At 43.0% G+C, this 20144-nt stretch overlaps 1 protein-coding gene across 7 annotated transcripts in view; it reads left to right on the top strand.

Moving 5' to 3' along the window:
* NALCN (sodium leak channel, non-selective) overlaps positions 1–20144 on the top strand; it is a 386003-nt gene that overhangs the window by 293768 nt on the left and 72091 nt on the right. For all 7 annotated transcript variants that reach the window (XM_039528280.1, XM_039528290.1, XM_039528256.1 and 4 more), the window contains 2 exons: positions 7744–7880; positions 9732–9873. In XM_039528280.1, the coding sequence (XP_039384214.1) occupies positions 7744–7880; positions 9732–9873 (279 nt within the window). The remainder of the gene's footprint in view (positions 1–7743; positions 7881–9731; positions 9874–20144) is intronic.

Below are 20144 nucleotides of genomic sequence, written 5' to 3'. Positions count from 1 at the left end.
CAGATCAGCTGCTGCGTGGCTCTGTGATCCAGGAGAAGGACCGCTGCATAAGATCTCTAACCACCCTCCCCCGCCACAAAGTCACATAGCTCCCCCAACACAGAACATGAAAACCACCTCCCAGACTGACCAGGGTGCCTAGTGACTGCACTGTGTGTGTGACCTGCTGCTGAACCTGCCCCCATGTCTGTATCCTGGTAAAGGTGACTGTCCTGTCCAATTACCAACCCTCTTCCCCCCCTTGAAACACAGTCTCCTCTAAAAGAACATGACAGAAACAGTAATTAACAGAAAAGTCTTTTTTATTATCACCTAGACAGTTAGGGGATGAAACTGGGATGGGGGCTTGGGTGAGGCAGGAAGGAAAGGACTTCTCAAAATTTAGGGAAGGAGTGCTTTTTGTTAATTGAGCACTCTGCAGGGGTGGAGTGACAGTTTTCACGGCCCCTGGCGCCCCTCCTTCTTGTTACTTTGGGTGAGGGGGGTATGGGACTTTGTGGCGGGGGAGGACGGTTACAGATACACTGCAGTGGGGCTCTGTCCTCCTGCCTGCGGTCCTGCAGAACATCCACAAGGCGTCTGAGCGTGTCCATTTGCTCCCTCATTAGTCCAAGCAGCGTTTGAGTCGCCTGCTGGTCCTCCAGACGCCATCTGTCCTCCCATTCGCTGTGTGAGCGCTGGTACTAAGACATGTTCTCCCTCCACTGGGTCTGCTGTGCCGCCTCGGCTCGGGAGCAGCCCATAAGTTCAGAGAACATCTCGTCCCGTGTCCTTTTCTTTCGCCGCCTAATCTGCGCCAGCCTCTGTGAGGGGGATGCCGGGGCAGGTCGGGAAACAGTCGCAGCTGTGTGATGGGAAAAAGGGAGTGAATTCCTTACAAAGATACATTTTTGCGAACAATGAACATAGTCTAGTCTGTCTCTGTGAACAAGACCATGCACAGCACCTATCTCATGCGCACTCAGGACAAGTTCGAATTTTTGGCCTTCGCATTCATTGCCTGGGGTCTTGCACTGGAGATCAGACAAGCGGGGCAGGACAGCAGAATTCCTGGAGCAGGCACACATGTTAAGGCGTAGACTTTTGGCTGCTTAAAACTTAATGTATAGCAGTGCCCTCCTTTCATGCTCAAAGCAATGATCATAGCGTTTGCAAGTTCCTGCTGCCAGCAATCCGGAAAGCATGAACTCTGCCCCTGTTCCACCCCCTTGCGGCTGTCCCCGGGAAAGATCCCTGTATGCTGCCCCTCTACCGCCTCCACCACGTGGCTGTAAACCGACGCTTATTGTTATGTAAAGGAACAGTCAAGCATTCCCAATACTAACATTCCCCTAATTCAAAGCAGGATGCCCTGAGCGAGATCACCCTGAGGAGGATCACTGACAGAGATAGAGACCACATGCTGCGTGAAAGCCAGCACAAACCAGGGGCCTATGCCGCCATGCTCGTCGAGGCAATGCTCCCAGAGTACCTGCTGATAGCCTGGCGCGGAAAAGTGTCCTACCACGGAGGACCCAATAAGGCCGCTCTCCCCAGGAACCTCCTGCGGAGGCTTTTCGATTACCTCCAGGAGAGCTTCATGGAGATCTCCCAAGAGGATTTCTGTTCTATCCCCATATATATTGACCTTCTTTTCACATAGTTCAGATTCCTGTTCCATTAAAAATAAATGTTTACATGTTTAAAGCACGTACCGACTGATCCTTCCCCTGATTCAGGGTCCGGGTTAACGGCTGGGGAGGGTTGGTAGGGGATCTCAGTGAGGGTGATGAAGAGATCCTGGCTGTCGGGGAAATCAGCGTTGTAAGCGCTGTCGACTGCCTCGTCCTCCTCATCTGCTTCCTCATCTTCCCCGTCCGCGAACATCTCCGAGGAACCGGCCGTCGACACTATCCCATCCTCAGAGTCCACGGTCAGTGGTGGGGTAGTGGTGGCGGCCGCACCTAGAATGGAATGCAGTGCCTCGTAGAAGCGGCATGTCTGGGGCTGGGATCTGGAGTGTCCGTTTGCCGCTTTGATCTTTTGGTAGCCTTGTCTCAGGTCCTTGATTTTCACGCGGCACTGCATTGTATCCCGGCTGTATCCTCTGTCTGTCATGGCTTTGGAGACCTTCTCGTAGGTCTTTGCATTCCGTTTTTTGGAGTGCAGCTCCGAAAGCACAGACTCATCACCCCACACAGCGATCAGATCCAAGACTTCCCGGTCAGTCCATGCTGGGGCCCTCTTTCTATTCTGAGATTGCATGGACACCTCTGCTGGAGAGCTCTGCATCACTGCCAGTGCTGCTGAGCTCGCCACGATGTCCAAACAGGAAATGAGATTCAAACTGGCCAGACAGGAAAAGGAATTCAAATTTTCCTGGGGCATTTCCTGTGTGGCTGGTCAGAGCATCCGAGCTCGGACTGCTGTCCAGAGCGTCAACAGAGTGGTGCACTGTGGGATAGCTCCCGGAGCTATTAGCGTCGAATTCCATCCACACCTAGCCTAATTCGACATGGCCATGTCGAATTTAGCGCTACTCCCCTCGTCGGGGAGGAGTACAGAAATCGAACTAAAGAGACCTGTATGTCGAACTAAATAGCTTCGTTGTGTGGACGGGTGCAGGGTTAATTCGATTTAACGCTGCTAAATTCGACATAACCTCCTAGTGTAGACCAGGCCTTAGCCTTGAAGGGCCTGATTCTCAGTTATGCTAAGGCTCCTGTACAGCATGGGCAGTGAAAAGGAGCCTTAAAGAGGGTGTAGATATAATTTGTGCCAGAGTAATTTGGGTCAAAGCTGTGGAAAGGGTTGCAAATGAGATCAGCCCAAATTAAAGACTATTCTTCCTTAAAGTCATCCTATGCTAATCTCTTCTCTCACATCTCCACCCCTTTCTCACTTTTGTCATATGTCTCTAAGTTAGATTTAAGCTGTTTGGTGCACGGACCTGTCTTTTAATGTGTTATTTATTGCACTGGGTACATATTTTTTCCATCTCTGGGCATGCGCAAAATATTTTACAAACACACATGGTATATAGCTGCATTCACACATCAGGAACAAAATAGTGTCACTCAGGCTTAATTCACTCTTGTAAGTGGTTGTGAGCAAGGGGGACCAAGTCACCTTGGGAGATGACAGAGATCTGTAATGCCACCTCCACATCTGCAGGATTCTGCCTAGGGAGAACAGCTGGATGTTCTAACTGGGGCTTCACAGGAGCCCTGCCAACAGACATGCTGAATCCAGCCTGGCCCCTGGACAGGATGGTGGGTGGCATTGCTGCACCCCTGTTCCCAAGAGGCTTTCTGTAACTGGAGGCCAGGAACCCAGACAGTGAATTGGGTCAATATTTTTTTCCTTTTGAGTAAAAATACATTTTTCTTGAGTAAAGTACTAAAATAAATAAATAAATACAGAAAAATTCAGAAAAGGACCTAATGTTTTATTTTGAAGTAGGGCCTGGCTAAAAGTGTTGTAAATAGGGCTGTCAATTAATCGCAGTTAACTCACGCGATTAACTCAAAAAAATTAATCGCAGTTTTGATCGCACTGTTAAACAATAGAACACCAATTGAAATTTATTAAATATTTTGGATGTTTTTCTACATTTTCATATATATTGTATTCCGTGTTGTAATTTAAATCAGTGTATATTATTTTTATTACAAATATTTGCACTGTAAAAAGATAAACAAAAGAAATTGTATTTTTCAATTCACCACATACAAGTACTGCAGTGCAATCTCTTTGTCGTGAAAGTGCAATTTACAAATGTAGATTTTTTTTTTTATTACATAACTGGCCTCAAAAACAAAAACAATGTAAAACTTCAGAGCCTAGCAGTCCACTCAATCCTACTTCTTGTTCAGTCAATCGCTAAGACAAACAAGTTTGTTTACATTTACAGGAGAAAATGCTGCCCTCTTCTTATTTACAATGTCACCGGAAAGTGAGAACAGGCATTTGCATGGCTCTTTTGCTGCCGACATTGCAAGGTATTTACGTGCCAGATATGCTAAATCAGGGATCGGCAACATTTGGCATGTGGCCCATCAGGGAAATCCACTGACGGGCTGGGACGGTTTGTTTACCAGCAGCGTCTGCAGGTTCAGCTGATGGCAGCTCCCACTGGCTGGGGTCACCGTTCCAGGCCAATGGGGGCTGTGGGAAGTGGCATGGGCTGAGGGATATGCTGGCTGCCGCTTCCCACAGCCTTCACTGGCCTGGAACGGCGAACTGCGGCCAGTGGGAGCTGCGATCGGCCGAACCTGTGGACGCTGCAGGTAAACAAACCATCCCAGCCCGTTAGTGAATTTCCCTGACAGGCCGCATGCCAAAGGTTGCCGATCCCTGGGCTAAACATTTGTATGCCCCTTCATGCTTCGGCCACCATTCCAGAGGACATGCTTACATGCTGATGACGCTTGTTAAAAAAATAATTAGTTAATTAAATTTGTGACTGAACTCCTTGGGGGAGAATTGTATGTCCCCTGCTCTGTCTTACCTAAATTCTGCCATATATTTCATGTTGTAGCAGTCTTATGTGATGACCCAGCACATATTGTTCATTTTAAGAACACTTTAACTGCAGATTTGACAAAATGCAAAGAAGCTACCAAGGTGAGATTTCTAAAAATAGCTACAGCACTCGACCCAAGGTTTAAGGTCTTCCAAAATCTGAGTGGGACAACATGTGGAACATTCCATCAGAAGTCTTAAAAGAGCAACATTCACATGCAGAAACTACGGAACCTGAACCACCAAAAAAAGAAAATCAACCGTCTGCTGGTGGCATCTGACTCAGATAATGAAAATGAACATGAATCAGTCCAAACTGCTTTGGATTGTTATCAATCAGAACCTGTCATCAGCATGGACATATCTCCTCTGGAATGGTGGTTGAAGCATGAAGGGACATATGAATCTTTAGTGCATCTGGCACGTAAATATCTTGTGACGCTGGCTACAACAGTGCTATGACAACACTTTTTCTCACTTTCAGGTGACATTGTAAACAAGAAGCAGGCAGCATTATCTCCTGCAAATGTATACAAACTTGTTTGTCTGAGCAATTGGTTGAACAAGAAGTAGGACTGAGTGGACTTGCAGTCTCTAAAAGTTTACATCATTTTATTTTTGAAAGCAGGTTTTTTTATACATAATTCTACATTTGTAAGGTGAACTTCCATGATAAAGAGATTGCACTACAGTACTTGTATTAGGTGAATTGAAAAATACTATTTCTTTTGTTTCTTTACAGTGCAAATACTTGGAATCAAAAATAAATATAAAGTGAGCACTGTACACTTTGTATTCTGTGTTGTAATTAAAATCAATATAATTTAAAATGTAGAAAACATCCAAAAATATTTAAATAAATGGTATTCTATTATTGTTTAACAATTCGATTAATCACAATTTTTTTAATCACTTGGCAGTCCTAAATGTAAACCATAGTTGCCATATGTCTACAAATCCTGTACCTTTAAAAAGATATATGTCTTTGTTGTAAGCTGAAAAAAGCAGGAGCTGAAATGTGAAGGATGTAAGCAATGACACAGAACAGAATGTGTGTCATGCAGAGCAAATATTACATCCTAAACTTGTTGAGAGGCACTAAGTGAAGCTAAATGCCTTCAGCTTCCCAATATGTAATATTATCTCAGCATGACTGATGCTGAGATATTCTGTAGAATAGGTTTGAGTTCAGATTATTTTTAAAGCATGTTTTTAATCATTCTGCTTTTCAAAAAGTGTATATTTATGTAATCTTGCTTAGATCTCTTACAGTATGGTTGTCTGCTGCCCTGGAATGTCAGACACCATTTTAATCTATCACAAACTCCCTGTTTTTGTATTTAGATATAAAATGCAAAGCTGTGGGCTCCCAGGAATCGCAATCATTACCTGTGAGGGACATTTTCTCTCCATGTTACAGTCTGCATATATCTACATTTACTTGTAATTAATGTAGACGGTAGAGATTGAAAAGACAGTGACAAAAACCGGAAAACTTGTGCCAATGAGAATTTCCACTGGGTTAAAAAAATGAAGTATTGTAGCTCCCTCCACTACACGGGCATTTCAAGGATCCTGTTTATTCTAAGTACCAAGTGATGAGGCATTGCTCATGAGGAACCTTTCCATAGCCTACACTCCATTCTTACTGCTGCTCTAGGTTTCTGTCAGCATTACTGCCTCCCCAGTGTCTTCTCTCAATGAATATGTTGAAACATATTTTCCCCTTGGATTAGTAACTTGCATTTTTTAAATTGAATCTCCATTTGTTATTGTCTACCCATGTTTCTAATATCTCTGTGTCTTTTTGTTTTATTTCCCTGTCCTCACTGGTATTTTAAACTCCTCCCAATTTAATATCCAATGAATTTAATTAACAGCATGATTTCCCCCTTTTGAGGATCATTAATGAAGATATTAAATAAGAATGGACATAGAGCTGATATCTGTAGTGTCCCACTAGACACCACCTTCCCCAGCTTGGGGTACTACCATTTATCATTACCCCATATTTATTGTTCTTCAGTTTTTAGTCCACATAGCAGTTCACATCTAAGCTCATTTGAATTAATATTCAGAAAAAGCTTTCACCAGAGACTGTACTATAGTAAATCCTTTACTAAAATCTAAATATATGACATATACAGAATTCTTGTCATACACTCATTTCACAGTTCTATTAAAAAATCAAGTTTTGATGCCCATGCTATGATGGACAAAGGAGAGTTGATCATTTGGGTATGTCTACACAGCATTCTGCAGCATCCAGCAGGAGTGAACCTCCCAGCCTGTCTCAACAGGAAGTGGGGTGGGCTTCAGAGCCCCAGCCCAAACTGCAACTTCAAAGTGCTGTCTATACAGCCATTTTTAGGGCATTAGCACAAGCCTTGCTAACCAAAATTTGTTGCCCTGGGCTGCAAGGCTTGCTCCCGATCTGCCCAAAATGTTGTGTAAACACACCCTATTGTACGAAAGACCACAGTTAGACGCGTGCTATTAGATTTCCAAACCTTAGTATACTATGTTCAATTAGACAGAAATTGATATTTTTAATGTTAAGTTCTTCAATTAAAAAAAAGTGTTTCACCATAAAAACTTTGGTTCATGTAGTGACCCTTTCTGACTTGGCATTTTATTGCCATAAAATGGCTAGGTGACCCTACATGATGATCAGAATGCAATAGTTATCTCTCCATCTACTTTTTCAGATATCATTAGATATAAGTATAGCAATATTTAGTAGATCCATCCGTACGTGATTTTCCTATTGCACTCATTGTCTGAGGTTTTTCTAAAGATTTTACTCCTCAGTTCATTTATCTAGATTATGCTCCATCTGAATATCCCAAAGCTGTCAACGTGCACAAAAAGCTGAGTCACATAAGACAAAACATGAATATTTATTTTATTTTTAAAAGTGTTAGGGAACTGTGAAGAAAATACAGAAGTAAACATACATAACAGAAAGCTAATATGCCTGATGTTTTAAAACTGAAATTATTAGAAATGCCTCTCATTTTATGGCTTTCAGATAATGGACTGGTATTGTTTGATATCTGTCAGTGCCTCTAACACAAGTAAGTTAATGAACTCTGAGCAACAAAATTACCCTCTGTAGTTCTTTGCTGCCATCTTCTGTCTCTTCAACTGATTGCTGTTATTGTTCTTCGAATTCTGAAAAATAAAACTGTTACACTTAGAGGAAATTTCCTTTTTTTTTCTTTTCTTTTCTTTTTTAAGCTAAAGCAAAGTGAAGCCAATGCTGATACTAAAGAAAAGCTTCCACTGCGTCTACGTATATTTGAAAAATTTCCTAACAGGCCACAAATGGTGAAAATCTCCAAGCTTCCTTCAGATTTTACAGTTCCAAAAATAAGGTATAAAATACATCCTTTCTTTATGTGCTCTAGACTTGTTAATTGCCAGCACACACAGTAATGCCAGGGACATATAACAGTTTTTCTCCCAAAAATTAAGCAGATAATTTTAGAAATCAGAATCAAAACATTGTATTTAGAGGTGAGAGTGGGTAACTTTTCATTTGTCTCTCATTTTTACTTCACAAAAAATATCACCTCCTCTCTTTTTTACATGGCTTTAGTGCTCATGAAAGGAGTGAATAACAGTCCTGGAAGTAATTTATCTGCATGCAGGTAGAGTATATTGGAAAAAGCATTTCTGCAGATGAGGAAGTAGTTTCTCTTCAGCCTCATTTGGGTTTTTTTAGCTTCTTTGCTGAGACCACCAGCAAGAGTTCTAAAAATCAATTCCAGTGTGGGTTTTTTAATTGTCTGGTCATCTGAGTCCACCAAATCACCTCGCATAGAACACTGAACAGCTGTCAGAGGGTGACAACTTTTGACCATTACCTGACTGGACTGGATTTGCACTGGGGATAACTTTCCTTCACAAAATGCCCCAAAAACCTCAGAGGTCAGACTTTCTGCTATACGCAGCTTATGAGAGGGGACAGGTAGGCATTGGGGAGCCAGTTGTAGTTCACTGAATCTTTGAAAGCAGCCTGAGGACTGCTGTAACCATGCACCATCTGCAAGTGTTCCCAAGGGATCTTTTGCCAGATGTGGCTAGATGGAGCATAGCACACTCCATTCACAGCCCCCTCCACACCCTTCCCATCCCAAATTCCCCCTATACCAATAGCTGTAGGGAGCATGGTGTAGGAGATGGCTGTGCCAGCTCTATTATCACTGGGGATTCTCCTGTGCTGGGGAGACCACAGGTAGGCCAGCAGGGCTGTCTTCATTTTTTTTGTGTCAAGTGAACTGTGCAAAAGGTGTGGTGCAGGCCAAATATCTGCCTCCGAGGGATTAAAAGAAAACACTTAAATTTTAAGGCAATGATCAGGCATATTTTATTGTATTTCCAGAACCCCAATTACTTACATATTGAGGTTTTGCTTCTTTTTTAAACAGTGTGTCCTTGATCTTTGTATGGCTATGTATGATTTTTTTTTTCACTGTGTTTTTCCAAATGTATATGTGGGTAGGTAATTGAGACCTAGTGTTGCTGCTAGCCATCAAAAAAAACCATCAAGCTGTGGACTGAAGAATGAAATCTTAAAAATGAATCAGTTGTACTGTGTAGAACTATCACTCCAGAGACGAGTTGGTTGCACTCAGTATATAACTGTAGAACTTTGAATGTGGAAAAATAAATGTGCATTTCTTGTAAACAAAAAAAATTTAAAAATCAAAACATGGCATATGTGAAGTATAAAATTGTCAAAGTACCTTACAACTGGCATTCAAGGCTGTTATATGAACAGATGCTGTTTGAACTCTTGAAAAATTGATTTCTTGCCTAATGTATGCATCCTTTGGTTTATATCAGTCTTTGGTTTGCTTTTAATGAGCAAATTTATATTATAAACTCAGAAAAAGCTTTAAACTGCTTTATTTGATGTCAATAACTAAAAATAAAATTAACTGTTACATTTAAAAAATCAATTAAAAGACTGTATTATTAAAGAGAACAAACACTTTTTTAAAAAATTGTGTGAAAGCACCACATTCAATTGTTATTTTTAATAATTAAATCTAAATCTAGTCATCTTTGTTATTTGTACGTACTATCCAGTGCCCCATCAATTTCCATCTTGCTGCTGTTCTATCTTAGCAGTAACTAATTGTGACACATTACAGAAAACATGTATTAACTCTTTCTGGATTTTTAACAACAAAATGTGATATCTTTTTCTTATTTGCAAGGGAAAGTTTTATGAAGCAGTTTATTGATCGTCAGCAGCAGGATACAAGCTGCTTATTGCGAAGACTCCCTTCGGCATCTTCTTCCTCATGTGACCACTCCAAAAGATCTGCAATTGAAGAAAACAAGTATATTGACCAAAAGGTAAATACCAGAGTGTAAGATAATATATGTTCTTCATAGTTTTAAACATATGGTGTGAGGAAATGCTGAAAATTGTGCAATTTGTCAAAATTTCAGAAATATCAGGAAACAGTCACAAGTATTTAAGAGCTTTGTAAAAGGTTACATTTAACTTAAGTTGTCTAAAATAGACATAGGGCCAGATCCCCAGCTCGTCTAAATTGTCACTGCTCCCTTGACTTGGGTTAAGCTATGCCATTTTACAGAAGTTGAAGATCTGCTGTGTAATTTTTTAAAAAGGCATCCATTTTTCTGTGCAAGTCACTTTCAATCATGTTTGAAATTAAAGTTTGTGAATTTAAAATTTGCATTTTTGAGCTTTCTTCTACCAGTGATTATAATGCCATTGTAACAAGGTCAGTATGAGAGCCTTGGAGCTGGGTTAAAAATTCGCAATGAATCATTTCTTACAAATCATTTTCTAAACTTTTAGAAAAGTTTAGCCCCTTTTTATGTCTGTGAATCATTAGCAAACAGTTCCCGGTATTTACAAATTTGGTCCCTTGTTGTTTTGAACACAGAAAGGCTCCCCACCAGACTGGTACAATGCACATGTATATAAGTTGGTATTCGTTTGCCTGAATTTGGTGCATGCAATAAAACAATAAGGGAAAACAGAATAATCTTCAAATAACATAGTGGGTTGGCAGGGTATAAAGAATGAGAAGCTAGGATATGCCTGGGTATCCACATGAGCACGGTGGAGAAAAAGGTAACCAAGGTGCAAAATACTGGTCATTTTTATCCTATTTCCTGCAAATACCATTTTCCATAGCCAATGGATCCTATACTTTACAGTACCAATTGATCCAAAATGGAGTGCAGTAAAGCATCTGGCACCAATCAGGAGAAAGTGCAGACAAGTATCAACTCTTCTGATGGGTGAAAATTATCCACACCAAGTAGAGCAGTAGAAATATTGGACTCGATCATAAGCTGGTGTTAATGAGCCCAAGTCCGTTGAGGTCAGTGGAGCTACGCCATATTAACTAAGTGAGGATCTGTTCATTAACTTTTAGCAGGAAACTTAGGCTCAAATTCTTTTGGCTGAAAACTTGAATAACCTAATATTACAGGTGAACTGTACTGTGAATGTTAATGTACAAGGTGAAAATCAATGCAAATCTAAATAATTCAAGGTGAAGGTAAATATTAAAGATGAACTGTAGTGTTTTCAAACAGTAACCACCTGGCCTTACAAAGGGAAGCTGAATGTGAAAATAAATATAACTGTTATTTCACCTCAGTTTTAATATTTGTACTCCTTTCTCTGTTTTTTGTAAGCAGTTAATGTCCTTTGATTGTTAATTTCCTCTGTTTTTGTACATTCTAACATGGACTGGGCTGGTGATATCAGAAACAGACAAGAGTGTAAGCATATGTGAAAAGTAATAGTCAACCACTTAGTACTGAAAAATATAGGTTTATATTATTCTTCATTGACGGGTCTCCACTATTCCCCCCCAATAACAAAATTAGGTGTTACAGATATCACATGCCCTGAGCATGCTGGGATTGTGAGCAAGAGATTGGTGATCACATGGCAGTAATGTTGCACCTATTAAACAAAGTAAAAATAAAGATGTATTTAATTAAAAACATTGCAGATCTCCTTTAACACAGAATAGAAACTGATTTACAGCCCCTAACAATGATCTGCATGCTACTGATATCACAATGATATTTTACAGCAATGCAACCTATATAACAGTGTTCGGCAACCTTTGGCACATGGCCCCTCAGGGTAATCCTCTGTTGGACCTCGAGTCATTTCATTTACATTGAGCGTCCACAGGCACAGCCCCTTGCAGCTCCCAGTGGCTGCCGTTTGCCTTTCCCGGCCAGTGGGAGCTACGGGGGGGCCATGCCTGCAGATGGTCAACGAAAGCAAAATGTCTCACAGCCCTGATGGGATGCGTGCCGCAGGTTGCCGAACCCTGCTATATAAGAAACACAAAAACGCAAAAACTATCATTTCCTTTATAATGGACAATTTGTATAAGTGCATTCACCATGTGAACTTTTAGTACTCTGGGCAGAGCAGAAACAGAGCAGTGTTCACATTCCTTATGAAAGTCCTTTAAGAAAAAGTTATTTGGTTAATTTAACCACAGCACTTTCATACTATCCTTTGAAATAGTAATGAAACAAAGATTTTCCTACAAAATACTCTTGTGCAACAAATCATACAGGCCTCAGTTCCAAAAGGTACTTCAGGAGTACCACTGGTACCACTACATGTGAGTGGTCCTATTGACTTCAGTCAGGGGACTACGCACATGTTTACAGAAATGCACATGCTCAAATACCATGCTAAATGGGAGCGTTATTTCCTGTTTCTCCCTGTATGCAAAGTTAACCCATCTTGATTACACATGGAGATGAGCACGTAAATTGTGAACATATTAAATGAATAGTTTATTCAATAAGATTTTGAAATTTTAAAAAAATTAAATATTTTTTCCCATTATTCAGTCAGCTGTAATAGCAAATATGGATACACCGAATTTCAGTTTTGAATTGAAACAAATATTCACATATTATTGGTGCACTATTCACCCAACTCTAGTTATGAAACCATGAAATTCTGATGACTTAAAGGGTAGAATTAAATATAAATAACATTTCTGGTCAGATGTTGCATGAAACTGAGTGTTTACACATTCATGCAGGAAGCAAGAGGGCACTAGGTAGGATTTAGTCAGAGCAATTACTATGGCTTTCTGTAGTTAGTGTCCATGGCAACCTCTCATTTGTATGAACCAATCTTCTTAAAAATATCTTATCCTTTAAGCAAGCATGGGATTATATTGTATATATACTTTACATTCCTGTGTCAAAAAGAAACATGACTATTTAACTGATACCAGTACTTCATAGAATGTACACTACTACTACTGATGAGAGTGTGATGGCTTTAGCAGTTTTTCATCTCTTCTTTGCACTGAGGGTGACAGTGCAAATGTCAGGTTTGGAACCAAAAGACAGGATTCTGCTAAAAGCTGTTGCTCTTCCCCATACCTCCTCCTTGTAGTGTTTGTAATGTGTCTAGACATTCCATTTCCTCTTTGAATTATGTCAGCATTTCTGTCTTCCAGCCCTACTGACTTGATAGGCAGCACTTAATTTATATTACATATTTGCTTACTTCCACCTGAGAAATATTCTTTTGTTTTATCTCTATAGTGTAGTGACGTACTTACTGACATTTATATTCAATACCAAAGCGACATGCAATTCACGACAATGTGAATCACAATTTATCTCCTTTGGTCTCCTGTAAAGTTGAGACTGCAAATAATAAATCTTCTCAGTATGAGAGTTATTTATTTCCTTTCAAGGATTTTCTCCAGTTTTAAAGGGGGAATGAGTTTGCGTTGCACTCCTTGTTTTTTCATGACCCTTACCTTTCTAACCCAAATACCTATTCTAAAACTTTAGCTATATGTAGGCATTTGTGTTTAGGAAATATTTCCCTAAAATAGTTATCTCAACCCTACACCTCACTTCTCAGTAATGTCTACTTTTCTATGTAGACATGTTTTCAGTTCTTCCAGCTGAAATATCTAAACCACTGGTATTGCAGAACATGTGCTGTAGATGTGGTAGGATTCTGATAAGAGAAAGAGGAGTATGAGAAGAAAAGTGAAAGTGGGAGACAGACAGGTACATCTTTGACTTAGCTACATGACAGTTGGTCATGAAGTAATTTATCTGTGGCTTTGGTTGGTGAGAAGAGGAAGGCAGCTGGATGAGAAGGGATCAAGGAAAAAATTGGAGGAAAGGAAATCCAGGTAGCAAGTATTAGGACTTTGCAGTTAAAGGGGAGGAGAGAGGTAGGATGAGAGAGAGAGAGAGGAACAGTAGGTGTAATTGAAGGAAGTTTATTACAAGCTAGGCCTGGAATTATAGTCAGTAGGACCAGCATTTTGCATTTCATAACAACACACTGTAAATGTGATCAGCTGCCTCACTTTAAACCTTTCAAATGCTTTCTTTTGTCACCTACAATGACACTAGCCATGCATGTCCAATGCCCTTAGGACCAGATTCTCATTTACATTAAAGCACCTTTGCACTGCCAGCATCAGTGCACGTGGAAATCTGATCTTTGATATTATATACCATTAACTTTGCATATAAACACAGAACGCTGGTGGACTGTTAGACTTGGATATAAATAGATATTTCTGAATACTAATTCAGAGTTCATATTTTGAACATTAATGTACTTACAACATAAGCTACTTATAAATTCAGTGAATGTGAGTAAATAAAGGATGTTCCACAGGGTATTAGAGAAATAATTATGTTACTCCAGTCTAGTGCTTGGGGCAGAGGCAGACATGAGAGGCAGAGAGGTTTTAAGGCACTTTTGTGGTCCTATTCTAGGGGCTATAGGATCCTGTCCATCCCTAGCGTAAGTTAGAGTAGCCTCATGGCTGCTCTAATTTACACTTTGCTTCCCATGGCTCTCTATGGGTCTTAGGAAGCAGAAAATAGCCATAGTGCAATCCAGCCACATCTTTGATGCTGCAATCCTCCCTTTACATTGGAGGCTGGGAGCAAGCCTGTGATGAGTCCTTGCATTAGCTCTGTGGCTGGGCAAGGCCTTTGCAAAAGCAGTATTCTCAGGGAGGCATTTCTGCTCACTTTAAGGCCTTTTTACTCTGCCAGACCAAAGTAAACGGGCCTTAATATAACTGAGAATCAGGCCCTTTAGATGGATCTGGACATTTTCTCTTCCTTAAATCTTACTATAGATACGCTTAAAGTCTGAATTGTGAGAGTGAACCTGGCTTCTGAATACCCAGGGGCCAGAATCTTCAGTGCTGTGTAGGTGCATAGTATAGGGACAAGCACACAGTTGTGATTAAGACTCATGAGGGGAAATCTTTTGTCTGAAGAGTTTTCAAAAAGGTGACTTGGGTGCCCCTAATAAATTGATGGGGAGGGGATACAGAAAGAAGAAAAGATGGATTGGGAGAATTACGTGGGGTGGGGCTGTGGGAATTGACCAGGAGGTGTTCATTTTCACTTCCATGTATGCATGACAGGTACCTTGGTGGCCTGCTAGGAGTGCCCCATATCCACCTGGAACAAGATGTGAATGGCCAGTGCTTGGAATCTACACAGGAGAACTTGATTGTTTCTGCGGGGGGGAGGGGGGAATGATTGGTTAGAAGGAGGTTACACTTCAGCAGGTAGCGGGGGCACTCGCAGCAGAGACTGAGGCAGAGTCATAGCAAATGAGAAGTCAAAAAAAAAATCTGGAAACACATTCCTGTGCTTACAAGAAAGCTCAGGTAATGAAAGCTTTGACAGGATGCATCAGACCTGCAGAAAACTTACCACAAATCTAGAATCAAAGTGACAAAAAACTGCCCGGAATGTATTCTGTAAAGCATACACAGCTTCAGCAAACCCTGTCAAAAATCCAAGTTAGGAACAAACTCACTCATAACTTGGCTCATCTTTTGAGCACACAAAACAGCACATAACTATTTAATCACATTTCAAAACAGATAGGCTTCTAAGATGAACTTTCAAAGTGCTTGTGGCTTAATGTGTATTGATATTCGTGTATACTTACAAAAGTGGATAAAGAAGGGGTGGGTTTTGGAAATCTGTTCATATATCTAGGTACTTATGTAGCTGAGGGTATGGCTACACTTGCGAGTTGCAGCGCTGGTAGTTTGCAGCGCTGGCCGTCCAGCTGTGCAGGGACAGCGCTGGAGTGTGGCCACACTGACAGCTACCAGTGCTTCAGTGTGGCCACATTTGCAGCATTTGCAGCGCTGTACTGAGAGGTGCATTGTGGGCAGCTATCCCACAGAGCACCTCGTCCCATTTTGGTGCTGAGTATTGTGGGAAGGGGAAGGAAGTGTGTGGGTCATTCCGCTTCCTGTGCCAACGCCCCGTGGTGCATCGCTTCACTTCCCAGCAGTCACAGTTTTCCCGTCCACGTTTCTTGCCATTGTGAGTGCAGCGCGCTTTCTGTGTGAAATGGAGCCTGAGCTGCTGATGACTTTGCTGATGACTGTCACCAGCACATCACGGTTGGCAGTTGAGCTATTCCTTCAGCTACAAAGTGACAGTGAGGAGTCCGACGATGATCTGGATTTGCCTGACGCATGTGACATGAAATTGCTTGTGGCGGTAACGGAAATGCTCAGCACCGTCAAACGCCGCTTTTGGGCTCGTGAAACAAGCACTGAGTGGTGGGATCACATCGTCATGGAAGTCTGGGGTGACGAGCAATGGCTGCAGAACTTTCGCATGAGAAAAGCCACTTTCATGGGACTGTGTGCTGAGCTCGCCCCCACCCTGTGGCGCAAGGACACGAGATTGAGAGCTGCCCTGACGGTGGAGAAGCATGTGGCTATTGCAATCTGGAAGCTGGCAACTCCAGACAGCTACCGGTCGGTCGGGAACCAGTTTGGAGTGGGAAAGTCGACCGTGGGAATCGTTTTGATGCAAGTTTGCAGGGCCATTAATCGCATCCTGCTAAGGAGAACCGTGACTGGGGAATGTGCAGGACATTGTAGATGGATTTGCAGAAATGGGTTTCCCTAACTGTGGAGGGGCAATAGATGGGACGCATATTCCTATTCTGGCACCACCCCACCTAGCCTCCGAGTACATTAATCGGAAGAAGTATTTCTCTATGGTTCTCCAGGCGTTTGTGGATCACCGTGGGCATTTCATTGACATTTACACAGGCTGGCCTGGAAAGGTGCATGATGCACGCATCTTTCGGAACAGTGGCCTGTTCAGGAAGATGCAGGACGGGACATTTTTCCCAGACCGGAAGATCACAGTAGGGGACGTTGAAATGCCCATTGTGATCCTTGGGGACCCCGCTTACCCGTTAATGCCTTGGCTCATGAAACCCTATACAGGGAAGCTGGACAGGAGCAAGGACCGTTTCAACTACAGGCTGAGCCGGTGCCGAATGACTGTGGAGTGTGCTTTCGGGCATTTAAAAGGACGCTGGCGAGCGCTTTATGGGAAGCTAGACTTGGGGGAAAGCAGCATCCCTGCGGTTATATCCGCGTGCTGCACCCTCCATAATATTTGTGAAGGGAAGGGTGAAACATTCAGCCAGGCATGGACCAACGAGGTACAAGTCCTGGAGGCTGAATTTGCACAGCCAGAGAGCAGGGCTACTAGAGATGCCCACAACAGGGCTACAAGGATTAGGGATGCCTTGAGGGAGGAATTTGAGGCTGAAAGCCAACAGTAATGGTTTTTGCCTTGACCGGGAGTGAAGTGCACTGGTTACAGTGCTTTTAAGTGCCTGTGTTTTCCTTGGGGTTTGTTACCTGTGTTTTCCTTGGGGTTTATCTTTCACTTTATGCAATAATAAAAACTGTTTCATAATCAAAGAAATAATTTATTTAAAAAAAAGTAAGTAAAAGGGCATGGGGGTTGCTTGTTGAACTGTACATTCATAGGTTTGTATATGTACTGCCAGGAGTGCTGTGCACTTCAGGATTATAATGCTGCATGGTGATGGGGGTTGAGTGCAGAGGGTAAGGGTCGTAGTTCTCTGGGCTCATAGGTGACCGTACAGGTGTCGGGGGCAGCTGGTGGTGGTGTAGGTAAGAACCTGTATGCTGGGGAACGGGGTTTGGAGCTGACATTGGTGCACAAGGAAAAGAGGTTTGGGAAGGGGAGGGGTTGGCACGGTAGTGCTCTGCCTGCATGGCTACCAGTGACTGGATACAGTCTGTTTGGCGCGCCATGAGGTTTATAAGCTGCCTCGTGGTTTTCTTCAGCGACAACTCCTTTCTCCTGCTTTGTGTTTCCTTCCAGTGCTGAATTTTGCCTCTCCATTCCTGTGTAGTTTTATTGTCTCTTGCACACTGATTCATAACTGCCTTCACCAACTCTTCCTTGCTTTTCTTAGGTTTCCTCCTTAGGTTTTGAAGTTTTTTTTCAGTCTCTGATAAGGCCGGTCCAGGACTAGTCAAGGACACTAAAAAAATAAAGCAAATGATACATTTTAAGAGAGCCTGCATTGTGTATAATCTCAGTGACTTTAGTTTCAAGTCTCCCACTGTAGCATTCGTCAGACATTTCAAACACAACTAGAGAATTCACAGCCTCGCAGACATATGGTAAGTGAGGGGAAGACAGTAGAGTAGAAGTTAAAAAAACCTGGGAGACATGTTCCTGCCGCGGGTTGCTTGGGCAGGGGGCTTATTGGTTCATGGGTGCACTGGTGTTTGTGGGCTTTGGGAAAAGCAGAAAGCTGCTGTTGGGACCTGCAATGAAACAGTGTCCCTCCCTCCATTTCCCACAGGAGTTAATACTTGAAGATATCTCCCTGCTGCGGGTTACCTGGGAAGCAAGGGAGGGTCTCCTACAACAATGCGGATTCCGCCCTGGCCCCTATGCAGCTTGCCTGTGTGCAGCAATGGTACCCCCACCCCTCCTGGAACAGTGGCATGGACGCGTTAGCATGACTGGAACAGGGACCACACTGGCTCTCCCTTTAAACTTGATCAAGTGCATTGCCTATGCTCTTGCTGAAACTTTTGAAGAGATTACAGAGGGCGATTACCGCGACGTCATAGACCACATCAATGGGATATTCCATGTCTAGGCATGCAGGCATGCAGCCATACCACCACCCCCCTCCCAAAACCTTTGCATTGCAATAAAAGCTGCTTACCTGAGACCTGCTCCTGTGATTCTTCTGCACCAAGTTCCAGGTGCTGCGACTGGCTAGCTTCCTCCTGGCTTGAGAAAAGTTCCTGACTGCATGCCTCCTGGGACTCCGGGGTGTCTCCCCCCACCACAGTACCCTCACTCTCTGTTTCAATCTCCCCCTCCACCTCCCTCTCCTCTCCCTGTTCTGAACTGTCCATCGTGGTCCTCGGATTTACAGAGGAGTCACCCCCATAAATCGCGTCCAACTCCTTGTAAAAACAGCAGGTCGTGGGGGCAGCACCGGAGCAGCGGTTTTCCTCGCGTGCTTTGCAATAGGCACTCCGCAGCTCCTTTACTTTAACCCTGCACTGCAGTGCGTCCCGCTCATGGCCCCTATCCAGCATGGCTCTTGATAGCTGGGCAAAGGCATCATAATTCTTACGGCTAGAGCGCAGCTGTGCCTGCACAGATTCCTCACCAAAAACACTGATGAGGTCCATCAGCTCGCCATTGCTCCATGCTGGGGCTTGTTTGCCACGTGGAGGCATGGTCACCTGGAAAGATTCACTGATTGCACTCCACACCTGGCTCAGCAAACAGGAAGTGGATTTTTAAAATTCCCGGGGCATTTAAAGGGCGGGTCACCTGAGGCCAGGGCAGTAGAGTCTGAGCTGATGAGCAGAGTGGCTGAACAGGCATTCTGGGATACATCCTTATACCCTGGAGGCCAATAACAGCGCTGGTGTGTGGCCACACTTTACGACCAGCGCTGCAGCACCAGCGCTGCAATGCTTATTCCCCATGCTGAGCTAGGTGTACGGCCAGCGCTGCAGCCAGGGAGTTGCAGCGCTGGATGTGCCCTGCAGGTGTGGACACTTACTAATTGCAGCGCTGGAAAGCCTCCACCAGCGCTGCAACTCGCAAGTGTAGCCATGCCCTAAATATCTGAGCTGCTTTTGCACCTGTAGAAGTAGCCTGAAAGGTAACAAAAATCATTTTTTTCTTTATTGTCTCTCACGTGAAAACGTAAGAGCGGATTGTGGAAAAGTAAGATGAAGAATGGGTTTTGCATTAAGTTCTAAAAGCTGTGAGGTTAGTAGCCATTCTTATTTCTTCAGGAAGTGAGTTCCGTAATTTAGGTCCAGCTCGTGGGAAAGAGCTGCCTCCCACGTCCATATGTCTCTCCCTTTGGTTTAATATTTCCGCTGCAATGGGTCTGTTGGAAGGTCATGGTCACAAAGGCGTAATCAATCTCTCGGGTAACCGGGGCAATACCAAGGAGTACTATGAATAGAAAGAGAGCCCCTGAACTGGACTCTATTCATTGTAGAGCCAGCACAAAGTGTGGAGCAGTGGGGTGATGTGTTCACAGTGACCTGTGCTAAATGGCAGACAGTCAGCTGAGTTTTGTTCCAGTTATTTGGCTTCATTCCCAGATGTGTTCCTGCTGATGCCTATTAAAGTTGAAAGAGCTGGTACACAAACATTAACCCAGTTATGAGCCTGATGCTGCCAGGGGCTGAGCCCCCCCAGGAGATGCCAAGTGTCCTCAATTCTGTTTGACTTCAGTGGGA

The sequence above is a fragment of the Mauremys reevesii genome, linkage group 1 (genome assembly GCF_016161935.1).
Source record: "Mauremys reevesii isolate NIE-2019 linkage group 1, ASM1616193v1, whole genome shotgun sequence".
NCBI classification, from domain to species: Eukaryota; Metazoa; Chordata; order Testudines; family Geoemydidae; genus Mauremys; species Mauremys reevesii.
This window is presented reverse-complemented; position numbering and strand designations above follow the sequence as displayed.